Source organism: Coregonus clupeaformis, chromosome 4, assembly GCF_020615455.1.
Source record: "Coregonus clupeaformis isolate EN_2021a chromosome 4, ASM2061545v1, whole genome shotgun sequence".
Lineage (NCBI taxonomy): Eukaryota > Metazoa > Chordata > Actinopteri > Salmoniformes > Salmonidae > Coregonus > Coregonus clupeaformis.
The window spans coordinates 21,490,642-21,504,061 of record NC_059195.1 but is presented as its reverse complement, the minus strand read 5'-3'; the positions used below and the strand labels follow the sequence as shown (position 1 = coordinate 21,504,061).

Genomic DNA, 13,420 nt, shown 5'->3' with positions numbered 1-13,420 from the left:
AGATGAAGACCTAGCTAGCCAGTAACTAGCTAACACCAGACAGATGAAGACCTAGCTAGCCAGTAACTAGCTAACACCAGACAGATGAAGACCTAGCTAGCCATTAACTAGCTAACACCAGACAGATGAAGACCTAGCTAGCCAGTAACTAGCTAACACCAGACTCTGATGAAGACCTAGCTAGCCAGTAACTAGCTAACACCAGACAGATGAAGACCTAGCTAGCCAGTAACTAGCTAACACCAGACAGATGAAGACCTAGCTAGCCAGTAACTAGCTAACACCAGACTCTGATGAAGACCTAGCTAGCCAGTAACTAGATAAAACCAGACAGATGAAGACCTAGCTAGCCAGTAACTAGCTAACACCAGACATATTATAGGGGAAACATAAGTATCTTTGCCATAGATTAATAGGGTAAACTTCTAATGATATTTTCTGACACCCTACAGTAACATTTTGGCACCAGTAGAGTAGCTTCTAGCTATATAAACCACGCCCCTCTGCAAACACACCTTCTCCGATGATGGTTGCAAGGCGGTAATTATTTAAATGAGGTAAGAGAATATCATGTTACCATTGGTGTATTAAAATTAGAGTTAAAGGAGCAATATGCAGAAATGGCTCAGCCTTTTCCTGGTTGCTAAAATTCTAATAGTTTGCCTAATTTCAGTTTGTGTGATAGGACAAGCAAAGTATGCATTCAGGATTTTTTTTTGCAGTTTTACTTTAGTGCCTTAATGCAAACAGGATGCATGTTTTGGAATATTATTTATTCTGTACAGGCTTCCCTTTCACTCTGTCATTTAGGTTAGTATTGTGGGATAACTACAATGTTGTTGATCCATCCTCAGTTTTCTCCTATCACAGCCATTAAACTCTGTAACTGTTTATCCATCCTCAGTTTTCTCCTATCACAGCCATTAAACTCTGTAACTGTTTTAAAGTCACCATTGGTGCCATGGTGAAATCCCTGAGCGGTTTCCTTCCTCTTCGGCTACTGAGTTAGGAAGGATGCCTGTATCTTTGTAGTGACTGGGTGTATTGATACACCATCCAAAGTGTAATTAATAACATCACCATGCTCAAAGGGATATTCAGTGTCTGCTTTTCTATGCGAGGCATATGAAAACGTCCCTGGTCTTTGTGGTTGAATGTTTGTTTGAAATTCACTGCTCGGCTGAGGGACCTTACAGATAAATGTGTGGGGTACAGAGATGAGGTAGCCTAGTCATTCAAAAATCATGTTAAACACTATTATTGCACAAAGAGTGAGTCCATGCAACTTAGGTTACTTGTTAAACAAAATGTTCTACGTTGTTTCGGTTCGATTATTAAAAAAGCAATGTATAGTGTAGAGAATCATTGTGCCATCTAAACCGCTGTGAAATAAATATATTTTCAATAACCAAACATATTGTATTTTGAACTGTTTTGAAGCTGGTGTCCAAAACCGAAAGTAAAAGATACAAAAACGAAACTTAAGAACAGGAAGCATAGAAATAGCCCACATAGAACAGATCTACTGCTTCTTAGACTTGCTTTCAATGAGTGACAGATCTATAAATCACATTTCTATGTGAATTTGGTCAGGTCGCCCAAAAAGTTACTTATTGCAGTTTTAATAATCCCACCTCCTTAATCCAAGTGTTTGACACGGGAGGGGACCAGTAACTTTATGATCAAACTTTATTAGTGCAGAAGCAACAGTCATTTTTCAGACTTTGGTCATCATACTTTGATCTGGTTTCATCCAAATATCACAAAATAGCCAAATACTCCATCTAAACGTGAATCGGTTCTCAATTGCGATACAGTTCTAGAAACATAAAGCCCTTTTTATTTTCATATCGCATCAAAATCATTTCCACATGCACACCACAGGAGGCTGGTGGCACCTTAATTGGGGAGGACGGGCTCGTGGTAACGGGGAGGACGGGCTTGTGGTAATGGGGAGGAGGGGCTCGTGGTAATGGGGAGGAGGGGCTCGTGGTAATGGGGAGGACGGGCTCATGGTAATGACTCTCTCTCTGCAGGTGGTAATGGGGAGGACGGGCTCGTGGTAATGGCTGGAGGGGAATGGGGAGGACGGGCTCATGGTAATGGGGAGGACGGGCTCGTGGTAATGGGGAGGACGGGCTCGTGGTAATGGGGAGGACGGGCTCGTGGTAATGGGGAGGACGGGCTCGTGGTAATGGGGAGGACGGGCTCGTGGTAATGGGGAGGACGGGCTCGTGGTAATGGGGAGGACGGGCTCGTGGTAATGGGGAGGACGGGCTCGTGGTAATGGAGGACGGGCTCGTGGTAATGGGGAGGACGGGCTCGTGGTAATGGGGAGGACGGGCTCGTGGTAATGGGGAGGACGGGCTCGTGGTAATGGGGAGGACGGGCTGGTGGTAATGGGGAGGACGGGCTGGTGGTAATGGGGAGGACGGGCTCGTGGTAATGGGGAGGACGGGCTGGTGGTAATGGGGAGGACGGGCTGGTGGTAATGACTGGAGGACGGGCTCGTGGTAATGGGGAGGACGGGCTCGTGGTAATGGGGAGGACGGGCTCGTGGTAATGGCTGGAGTGGAATGGGGAGGACGGGCTCGTGGTAATGGCTGGAGTGGAATGGGGAGGACGGGCTCGTGGTAATGGGGAGGACGGGCTCGTGGTAATGGGGAGGACGGGCTCATGGTAATGGCTGGAGTGGAATGGGTGGAATGGGGAGGACGGGCTCGTGGTAATGGGGAGGACGGGCTCGTGGTATTGGGGAGGGGCTCGTGGTAATGGGGAGGGGCTCGTGGTAATGGCTGGAGTGGAATGGGTGGAATGGGGAGGACGGGCTCGTGGTAATGGGGAGGACGGGCTCGTGGTAATGGGGAGGGGCTCGTGGTAATGGCTGGAGTGGAATGGGTGGAATGGGGAGGACGGGCTCGTGGTAATGGCTGGAGCGGAATGGGGAGCGGAATGGGGAGGACGGGCTCGTGGTAATGGCTGGAGTGGAATGGGTGGAATGGGGAGGACGGGCTCGTGGTAATGGCTGGAGTGGAATGGGGAGGACGGGCTCGTGGTAATGGCTGGAGTGGAATGGGTGGAATGGGGAGGACGGGCTCGTGGTAATGGCTGGAGTGGAATGGGATAAAATACACCTTAACTGGGGAGGACGGGCTCGTGGTAATGGCTGGAGTGGAATGGTATAAAATACATCAAACACGTTTTCAGTCACAGCTGACATTGGTCCTCTGGTCAACTAGCAACTACAGCTAACATTGATCCTCTGGTCAACTAGCAACTACAGCTAACATTGATCCTCTGTTCTGGTCAACTAGCAACTACAGCTAACATTGATCCTCTGGTCAACTAGCAACTACAGCTAACATTGACCCTCTGTTCTGGTCAACTAGCAACTACAGCTAACATTGACCCTCTGGTCAACTAGCAACTACAGCTGACATTGATCCTCTGGTCAACTAGCAACTACAGCTAACATTGATCCTCTGGTCAACTAGCAACTACAGCTAACATTGATCCTCTGGTCAACTAGCAACTACAGCTAACATTGATCCTCTGGTCAACTAGCAACTACAGCTAACATTGATCCTCTGTTCTCATCAACTAGCAACTACAGCTAACATTGATCCTCTGTTCTCATCTCTCTCTCTACTGCAGCAGTCTGTCAGGATCTGTACGGGCCCTTCCGGACAAGTCAGTTCATATTGCACATATCAGATCCAACCCAGACCCGTGACATTATTTAGAATTCTGAATCCGGACCCGCTCGGGTCCCGGATCGGGTCTCTGGTATTCAGGTACAGGTGGAACCGTGAAGACCTCTACCCCAAAGTGCTGCATGTCATGATGACAGACACCTTTTTATTTTTTACTTTTAATTTAACCTTTATTTAACCAGGTAAGCCAGTTGAGAACAAGTTCTCATTTACAACTGCGACCTGGCCAAGATAAAGCAAAGCAGTGCGATAAAAACAACAACACAGAGTTACATATGGGGTAAACAAAACATAAAGTCAAAAATACAACAGAAAATATATATACAGTGTGTGCAAATGTAGCAAGTTATGGAGGTAAGGCAATAAATAGGCCATAGTGCAAAATAATTACAATTTAGTATTAACACTGGAATGATGTGCAAGAGATGATGTGCAAATAGAGATACTGGGGTGCAAATGAGCAAAATAAATAACAATATAGGGATGAGGTAGTTGGGTGGGCTAATTACAGATGGGCTGTGTACAGGTGCAGTGATCGGTAAGCTGCTCTGACGACTGATGCTTAAAGTTAGTGAGGGAGATAAGAGTCTCCAGCTTCAGAGATTTTTGCAGTTCGTTCCAGTCATTGGCAGCAGAGAACTGGAAGGAATGGCGGCCAAAGGAGGTGTTGGCTTTGGGGATGACCAGTGAGATATACCTGCTGGAGCACAGACTACGGGTGGGTGTTGCTATGGTGACCAATGAGCTAAGATAAGGCGGGGATTTGCCTAGCAGTGATTTATAGATGGCATGGAGCCAGTGGGTTTGGCGACGAATATGTAGTGAGGACCAGCCAACAAGAGCGTACAGGTCACAGTGGTGTGTAGTGTATGGGGCTTTGGTGACAAAACGGATGGCACTGTGATAGACTACATCCAATTTGCTGAGTAGAGTGTTGGAAGCTATTTTGTAAATGACATCGCCGAAGTCAAGGATCGGTAGGATAGTCAGTTTTACGAGGGCATGTTTGGCAGCATGAGTGAAGGAGGCTTTGATGCGAAATAGGACGCTGATTCTAGATTTAACTTTGGATTGGAGATTCTTAATGTGAGTCTGGAAGGAGAGTTTACAGTCTAACCAGACACCTAGGTATTTGTAGTTGTCAGACCCGTCGAGAGTAGTGATTCTAGTCGGGTGGGCGGGTGCCAGCAGCGTTCGATTGAAGAGCATGCATTTAGTTTTACTAGTGTTTAAGAGCAGTTGGAGGCTACTGAAGGAGTGTTGTACGGCATTGAAGCTCGTTTGGAGGTTTGTTAACACAGTGTCCAATGAAGGGCCAGATGTATACAAAATGGTGTCGTCTGCGTAGAGGTGGATCTGAGAGTCACCAGCAGCAAGAGCGACATCATTGATATACACAGAGACTAGAGTCGGCCCGAGAATTGAACCCTGTGGCACCCCCATAGAGACAACAGGCCCTCCGATTTGACACATTGAACTCTATCTGAGAAGTAGTTGGTGAACCAGGCGAGGCAGTCATTTGAGAAACCAAGGCTATTTAGTCTTCCAATAAGAATGCGGTGGTTGACAGAGTCGAAAGCCTTGGCCAGGTCGATGAAGACGGCTGCATAGTACTGTCTATTATCGATCACGGTTATAATATCGTTTAGGACCTTGAGCGTGGCTGAAGTGCACCCATGACCAGCTCGGAAACCGGATTGCATAGCGGAGAAGGTACGGTGGGATTCGAAATGGTCGGTGATCTGTTTGTTAACTTGGCTTTCAAAAACGTTCGAAAGGCAGGGCAGGATGGATATAGGTCTGTAACAGTTTGGATCTAGAGTGTCACCCCCTTTGAAGAGGGGGATGACCGGGGCAGCTTTCCAATCTCTGGGGATCTCAGACGTTACGAAAGAGAGGTTGAACAGGCTAGTAATAGGGATTGCGACAATTTCGGCGGCTAGTTTTAGAAAGAAAGGGTCCAGATTGTCTGTCTCGATCAATGAGAGAAGACTTGAAATAGATTAGATGGCGGCGTACACATTGTTGGATTACTTCATGAACCAAAACAAGTATTTATTTTAATAACAGAGCATTTTCTAAATTCAAACAGACCCCCTGCAACTGGACAAGGACATTTTTTGTGAGACTCCTGTTTCCACAAATTCTGTGCTACACCAAACAGTACCTATCCTGTAACTCCAACAATGATCTGGTGTAACAAGCTGTAGGTGGGCTTCTCAGGGCTGCTGGGCTGCTGACAGCTGTTGGGTTATTGGATGAAAAGATTTGGATCATAATAATGGTCAAACTCAGTCATCTTCATTAATATGAGAGGATGTTTAGTAACTAGCAAGGCCATTTAGACTCCAGTTGGGTGACTGCTGTTGTTTTCAGTGTAGCTATTCACATGATCCCAGGCATCAGATCTTAGGGTTGTGATGTGTTATGGAGCGCAGGGGATCACAAGGCCAGGCTGGAATGGAGCTGGAGGCTAGAGAGTGGAGATGGAGTAGAGGGGATGCAGGGGATCACAAGGCCAGGCTGGAATGGAGCTGGAGGCTAGAGAGTGGCGGCTGGTTCCCATGTCATAATGGACCTCTTGTTCCTGTGGGTTCGGAGCACAAAGCTGGATCAGGACTTCTGGCTTCTTTTCACCCAGAATGTTGTTGCAACAGGAAACAGTCTAGAATGGTATTCTGCTCTGTGCAGTGACATACAGCTAGGGTAGAGAGGAAACAGACTCCTTCTGGGATTAAAGCATTTCTGAAAACTGGGACTGAACACAGGAGAATGTAGGAGAGGGAGGAGATGGATGCGGGGGGGAGATGGAGTAGAGGGGATGCAGGGGGGAACGGAGGAGGAGATGGAGTAGAGGGGATACAGGGGGGAGGAGGAGAGGCTAGGTGGAAGCAGTTGGAGAATAGTTGTACCTTTCCCTCTGATAAACTCGGTGGAAGTTTCACCATATTGCTTAGACCCATTCAATCATCTCAGATCTCCACAAGTGCATAGGGCATAGGGCATAGGGCATAGGGGTGGATTTGGGATTGGGCTGGGGACAGAGATGGGAGGGGGTGGATTTGGGATTGGGCTGGGGACAGAGATGGGAGGGGGTGGATTTGGGACAGAGATGGGAGGGGGTGGATTTGGGACAGAGATGGGAGGGGGTGGATTTGGGATTGGGCTGGGGACAGAGATGGGAGGGGGTGGATTTGGGATTGGGCTGGGGACAGAGATGGGAGGGGATGGATTTGGGACAGAGATGGGAGGGGGTGGATTTGGGACAGAGATGGGAGGGGGGAAGGGGAAGAGAGGGGGATCAAGGAGAGAGAGGAGGGACAGCAGTGGAACAGGGAAGTATGGGAGGAAGTGTTACAGCCAGTCCCATTATGGAAGGAGGGACAGGCTATTAACTTCCCTCTCCTCTTCCTTCCATCTGGTTGGCTGGCCCTGCTTCCTGTCCAGGAAGGCCTGCCCCTGTGGAGGTGCTAGCATGCAGTTCCTCTGTGTGTCCATGAGGTGGAGCTGCTGAGCCATGGATGACTTCACTACCAATGACTTCACCACCAGAACATATGGCACCAGCGGCCTTGACAACAGACCTCTGTTTGGAGAAACCTCTGCTCGGGTATGCCGTGTGTGTGTGTGTGTGTGTGTGTAGGGCTGTTGTGGTGACCGTATTACTGCCACACCCACAGTCATCAGTCTCCTCTTATGCACTGTGGACATGCGTTGGTAGAACCCAACTCACTGACGGCCATCAGGTCCTAATGGCCTGGTACTCAGGGCTCTATTGTCCCTCTAACCATCAGGTCCTAATGGCCTGGTACTCAGGGCTCTATTGTCCCTCTAACCATCAGGTCCTTATGGCCTGGTACTCAGGGCTCTATTGTCCCTCTAACCATCAGGTCCTAATGGCCTGGTACTCAGGGCTCTATTGTCCCTCTAACCATCAGGTCCTAATGGCCTGGTACTCAGGGCTCTATTGTCCCTCTAACCATCAGGTCCTAATGGCCTGGTACTCAGGGCTCTTTTGTCCCTCTAACCATCAGGTCCTAATGGCCTGGTACTCAGGGCTCTATTGTCCCTCTAACCATCAGGTCCTAATGGCCTGGTACTCAGGGCTCTTTTGTCCCTCTAACCATCAGGTCCTAATGGCCTGGTACTCAGGGCTCTATTGTCCCTCTAACCATCAGGTCCTAATGGCCTGGTACTCAGGGCTCTTTTGTCCCTCTAACCATCAGGTCCTAATGGCCTGGTACTCAGGGCTCTATTGTCCCTCTAACCATCAGGTCCTAATGGCCTGGTACTCAGGGCTCTATTGTCCCTCTAACCATCAGGTCCCAATGGCCTGGTACTCAGGGCTCTATTGTCCCTCTAACCATCAGGTCCTAATGGCCTGGTACTCAGGGCTCTATTGTCCCTCTAACCATCAGGTCCTAATGGCCTGGTACTCAGGGCTCTATTGTCCCTCTAACCATCAGGTCCTAATGGCCTGGTACTCAGGGCTCTATTGTCCCTCTAACCATCAGGTCCTAATGGCCTGGTACTCAGGGCTCTATTGTCCCTCTAACCATCAGGTCCTAATGGCCTGGTACTCAGGGCTCTATTGTCCCTCTAACCATCAGGTCCTAATGGCCTGGTACTCAGGGCTCTATGGTCCCTCTAACCATCAGGTCCTAATGGCCTGGTACTCAGGGCTCTATTGTCCCTCTAACCATCAGGTCCTAATGGCCTGGTACTCAGGGCTCTATGGTCCCTCTAACCATCAGGTCCTAATGACCTGGTACTCAGGGCTCTATGGTCCCTCTAACCATCAGGTCCTAATGGCCTGGTACTCAGGGCTCTATTGTCCCTCTAACCATCAGGTCCTAATGGCCTGGTACTCAGGGCTCTATTGTCCCTCTAACCATCAGGTCCTAATGGCCTGGTACTCAGGGCTCTATTGTCCCTCTAACCATCAGGTCCTAATGGCCTGGTACTCAGGGCTCTATTGTCCCTCTAACCATCAGGTCCTAATGGCCTGGTACTCAGGGCTCTATTGTCCCTCTAACCATCAGGTCCTAATGGCCTGGTACTCAGGGCTCTATTGTCCCTCTAACCATCAGGTCCTAATGGCCTGGTACTCAGGGCTCTATTGTCCCTCTAACCATCAGGTCCTAATGGCCTGGTACTCAGGGCTCTATTGTCCCTCTAACCATCAGGTCCTAATGGCCTGGTACTCAGGGCTCTATTGTCCCTCTAACCATCAGGTCCTAATGGCCTGGTACTCAGGGCTCTATTGTCCCTCTAACCATCAGGTCCTAATGGCCTGGTACTCAGGGCTCTATTGTCCCTCTAACCATCAGGTCCTAATGGCCTGGTACTCAGGGCTCTATTGTCCCTCTAACCATCAGGTCCTAATGGCCTGGTACTCAGGGCTCTATTGTCCCTCTAACCATCAGGTCCTTATGGCCTGGTACTCAGGGCTCTATTGTCCCTCTAACCATCAGGTCCTAATGGCCTGGTACTCAGGGCTCTATTGTCCCTCTAACCATCAGGTCATAATGGCCTGGTACTCAGGGCTCTATTGTCCCTCTAACCATCAGGTCCTAATGGCCTGGTACTCAGGGCTCTTTTGTCCCTCTAACCATCAGGTCCTAATGGCCTGGTACTCAGGGCTCTATTGTCCCTCTAACCATCAGGTCCTAATGGCCTGGTACTCAGGGCTCTTTTGTCCCTCTAACCATCAGGTCCTAATGGCCTGGTACTCAGGGCTCTATTGTCCCTCTAACCATCAGGTCCTAATGGCCTGGTACTCAGGGCTCTATTGTCCCTCTAACCATCAGGTCCTAATGGCCTGGTACTCAGGGCTCTATTGTCCCTCTAACCATCAGGTCCTAATGGCCTGGTACTCAGGGCTCTATTGTCCCTCTAACCATCAGGTCCTAATGGCCTGGTACTCAGGGCTCTATTGTCCCTCTAACCATCAGGTCCTAATGGCCTGGTACTCAGGGCTCTATTGTCCCTCTAACCATCAGGTCCTAATGGCCTGGTACTCAGGGCTCTATTGTCCCTCTAACCATCAGGTCCTAATGGCCTGGTACTCAGGGCTCTATTGTCCCTCTAACCATCAGGTCCTTATGGCCTGGTACTCAGGGCTCTATTGTCCCTCTAACCATCAGGTCCTAATGGCCTGGTACTCAGGGCTCTATTGTCCCTCTAACCATCAGGTCATAATGGCCTGGTACTCAGGGCTCTATTGTCCCTCTAACCATCAGGTCCTAATGGCCTGGTACTCAGGGCTCTTTTGTCCCTCTAACCATCAGGTCCTAATGGCCTGGTACTCAGGGCTCTATTGTCCCTCTAACCATCAGGTCCTAATGGCCTGGTACTCAGGGCTCTTTTGTCCCTCTAACCATCAGGTCCTAATGGCCTGGTACTCAGGGCTCTATTGTCCCTCTAACCATCAGGTCCTAATGGCCTGGTACTCAGGGCTCTATTGTCCCTCTAACCATCAGGTCCTAATGGCCTGGTACTCAGGGCTCTATTGTCCCTCTAACCATCAGGTCCTAATGGCCTGGTACTCAGGGCTCTATTGTCCCTCTAACCATCAGGTCCTAATGGCCTGGTACTCAGGGCTCTATTGTCCCTCTAACCATCAGGTCCTAATGGCCTGGTACTCAGGGCTCTATTGTCCCTCTAACCATCAGGTCCTAATGGCCTGGTACTCAGGGCTCTATTGTCCCTCTAACCATCAGGTCCTAATGGCCTGGTACTCAGGGCTCTATTGTCCCTCTAACCACTCTGACATCAATGCCATCTAAAATCACATCAAACACTTATCATCAAAACAGTATCATGCTTTTAAAACTCACCTCACTGTGACTGAAAGAAGTTCAACAACAGGTTGAAACTGAGTGGAAACATGATGGTTGTGGATTGTGGATGTTGTTTCAAAGCCAAACACAACGAAATGGACAGCGCTTTCTAAGGGGATGATTATTTCAAAACACCCATACTCCATCTCACAGCTTATTCATAGGTATAGGTGTATATATGAGCCCAAGCCCCTCCCCCCAAAATTAAATAATGATTGTGTCGTTATACAATACATAGTCTACCACATATTACACATGGCAGAAAAACATTTAAATAAACTGATTGAAGATGTCTTTGGTACATCATTGGTCTAACCTAGACTCCAACATTATACACATTCTAGTAATGGCCTCGGAGTGTGGACTGTATTATTATTCATACTGGATGGACTGGTTACCTTATGGATGGACTGGTTACCTTATGGATGGACTGGTTACCTTATGGATGGACTGGTTACCTTATGGATGGACTGGTTACCTTATGGATGGACTGGTTACCTTATGGATGGACTGGTTACCTTATGGATGGACTGGTTACCTTATGGATGGACTGGTTACCTTATGTTACGCTCCAGAATGTCTATCCATGAGTCTGGGAGAGAACGTATAGGTCTAGGCCATGCTGTTGGTTCATTGGGAGATAACGTATAGGTCTAGGGGATGCTGTTGGTTCACTGGGAGAGAACGTATAGGTCTAGGTGATGCTGTTGGTTCATTGGGAGAGAACGTATAGGTCTAGGTGATGCTGTTGGTTCATTGGGAGAGAACGTATAGGTCTAGGTGATGCTGTTGGTTCATTGGGAGAGAACGTATAGGCCTAGGCCATGCTGTTGGTTCATTGGGAGATAACGTATAGGTCTAGGCCATGCTGTTGGTTCATTGGGAGATAACGTATAGGTCTAGGGGATGCTGTTGGTTCACTGGGAGAGAACGTATAGGTCTAGGTGATGCTGTTGGTTCATTGGGAGAGAACGTATAGGTCTAGGCCATGCTGTTGGTTCATTGGGAGATAACGTATAGGTCTAGGCCATGCTGTTGGTTCATTGGGAGATAACGTATAGGTCTAGGGGATGCTGTTGGTTCACTGGGAGAGAACGTATAGGTCTAGGTGATGCTGTTGGTTCATTGGGAGAGAACGTATAGGTCTAGGCCATGCTGTTGGTTCATTGGGAGAGAACGTATAGGTCTAGGCCATGCTGTTGGTTCATTGGGAGAGAACGTATAGGTCTAGGTGATGCTGTTGGTTCATTGGGAGAGAACGTATAGATCTAGGTGATGCTGTTGGTTCATTGGGAGAGAACGTATAGGTCTAGGCCATGCTGTTGGTTCATTGGGAGAGAACGTATAGGTCTAGGCCATGCTGTTGGTTCATTGGGAGAGAACGTATAGGTCTAGGTGATGCTGTTGGTTCATTGGGAGATAACGTATAGGCCTAGGCCATGCTGTTGGTTCATTGGGAGAGAACGTATAGGTCTAGGCCATGCTGTTGGTTCATTGGGAGAGAACGTATAGGTCTAGGCCATGCTGTTGGTTCACTGGGAGAGAACGTATAGGTCTAGGGGATGCTGTTGGTTCATTGGGAGAGAACGTATAGATCTAGGTGATGCTGTTGGTTCATTGGGAGAGAACGTATAGGTCTAGGTGATGCTGTTGGTTCATTGGGAGAGAACGTATAGGTCTAGGCCATGCTGTTGGTTCATTGGGAGAGAACGTATAGGTCTAGGTGATGCTGTTGGTTCATTGGGAGAGAACGTATAGGTCTAGGTGATGCTGTTGGTTCATTGGGAGAGAACGTATAGGTCTAGGCCATGCTGTTGGTTCATTGGGAGAGAACGTATAGGTCTAGGTGATGCTGTTGGTTCATTGATTGTGCAGGGCGGCTTACATACAGTCATGGCCAAAATTGTTGGCACCCCTGAAATTTTTCCAGAAAATGAAGTATTTCTCACAGAAAAGTATTGAAATTACACATGTTTTGCTATGCACATGTTTATTTCCTTTGTGTGTATTGGAATAACACAAAAAAAACAGGAAAAAAGCCAATTTGACATAATTTCACACAAAACTCAAAAAATGGGCCGGACAAAATGATTGGCACCCTTAACTTAATATTTAGTTGCACACCCTTTGGAAAAAATAACTGAAATCAGTCGCTTCCTATAACCATCAATAAGCTTCTTACACCTCTCACCCGGAATTTTGGACCACTCTTCTTTTGCAAACTGCTCCAGGTCTCTCATATTGGATGGGTGCCTTTTCCCAACAGCAATTTTAAGATCTCTCCACAGGTGTTCAATGGGATTAAGATCTGGACTCATTGCTGGCCACTTCAGAACTCTCCAGCGCTTTGTTGCCATCCATTTCTGGGTGCTTTTTGAAGTATGTTTGGGGTCATTGTCCTGCTGGAAGACCCATGATCTCGGACGCAAACCCAGCTTTCTGACACTGGGCCCTACATTGCGACCCAAAATCCTTTGGTAATCCTCAGATTTCATGATGCCTTGCACACAGTCAAGGCACCCAGTGCCAGAGGCAGCAAAACAACCCCAAAACATCTTTGAACCTCCACCATATTTGACTGTAGGTACTGTGTTCTTTTCTTTGAAGGCTTCATTACATTTTCGGTAAACAGTAGAACGATGTGCTTTACCAAAAAGCTCTATCTTGGTCTCATCTGTCCATAAGACGTTCTCCCAGAAGGAATTTGGCTTACTCATGTACATTTTGGCAAACTGTAGTCTTGCTTTTTATGTCTCTGTGTCAGCAGTGGGGTCCTCCTGGGTCTCCTGCCATAGCGTTTCATTTCATTCAAATTTCGACGTATAGTTCGCGCTGACACTGATGCACCCTGAGCCTGCAGGACAG

The 13,420-nt window shown here is 48.1% G+C and overlaps 1 protein-coding gene across 4 annotated transcripts in view; it reads left to right on the top strand.

Annotated features, from left to right (window-relative positions):
- tmem243b (transmembrane protein 243, mitochondrial b) overlaps positions 1-13,420 on the top strand; it is a 33,003-nt gene that overhangs the window by 7,991 nt on the left and 11,592 nt on the right. For 2 of the 4 annotated variants that reach the window (XM_041867115.2, XM_041867097.2), the window contains exon 2: positions 7,165-7,323. In XM_041867115.2, coding sequence (XP_041723049.1) covers positions 7,231-7,323 — 93 coding nt within the window. In that variant the 5' untranslated portion in view covers positions 7,165-7,230. Of the gene's footprint in view, positions 1-7,160; positions 7,324-13,420 lie in introns of all 4 variants that reach the window. The other 2 variants (XM_041867106.2, XM_041867089.2) reach the window with 1 other exon arrangement.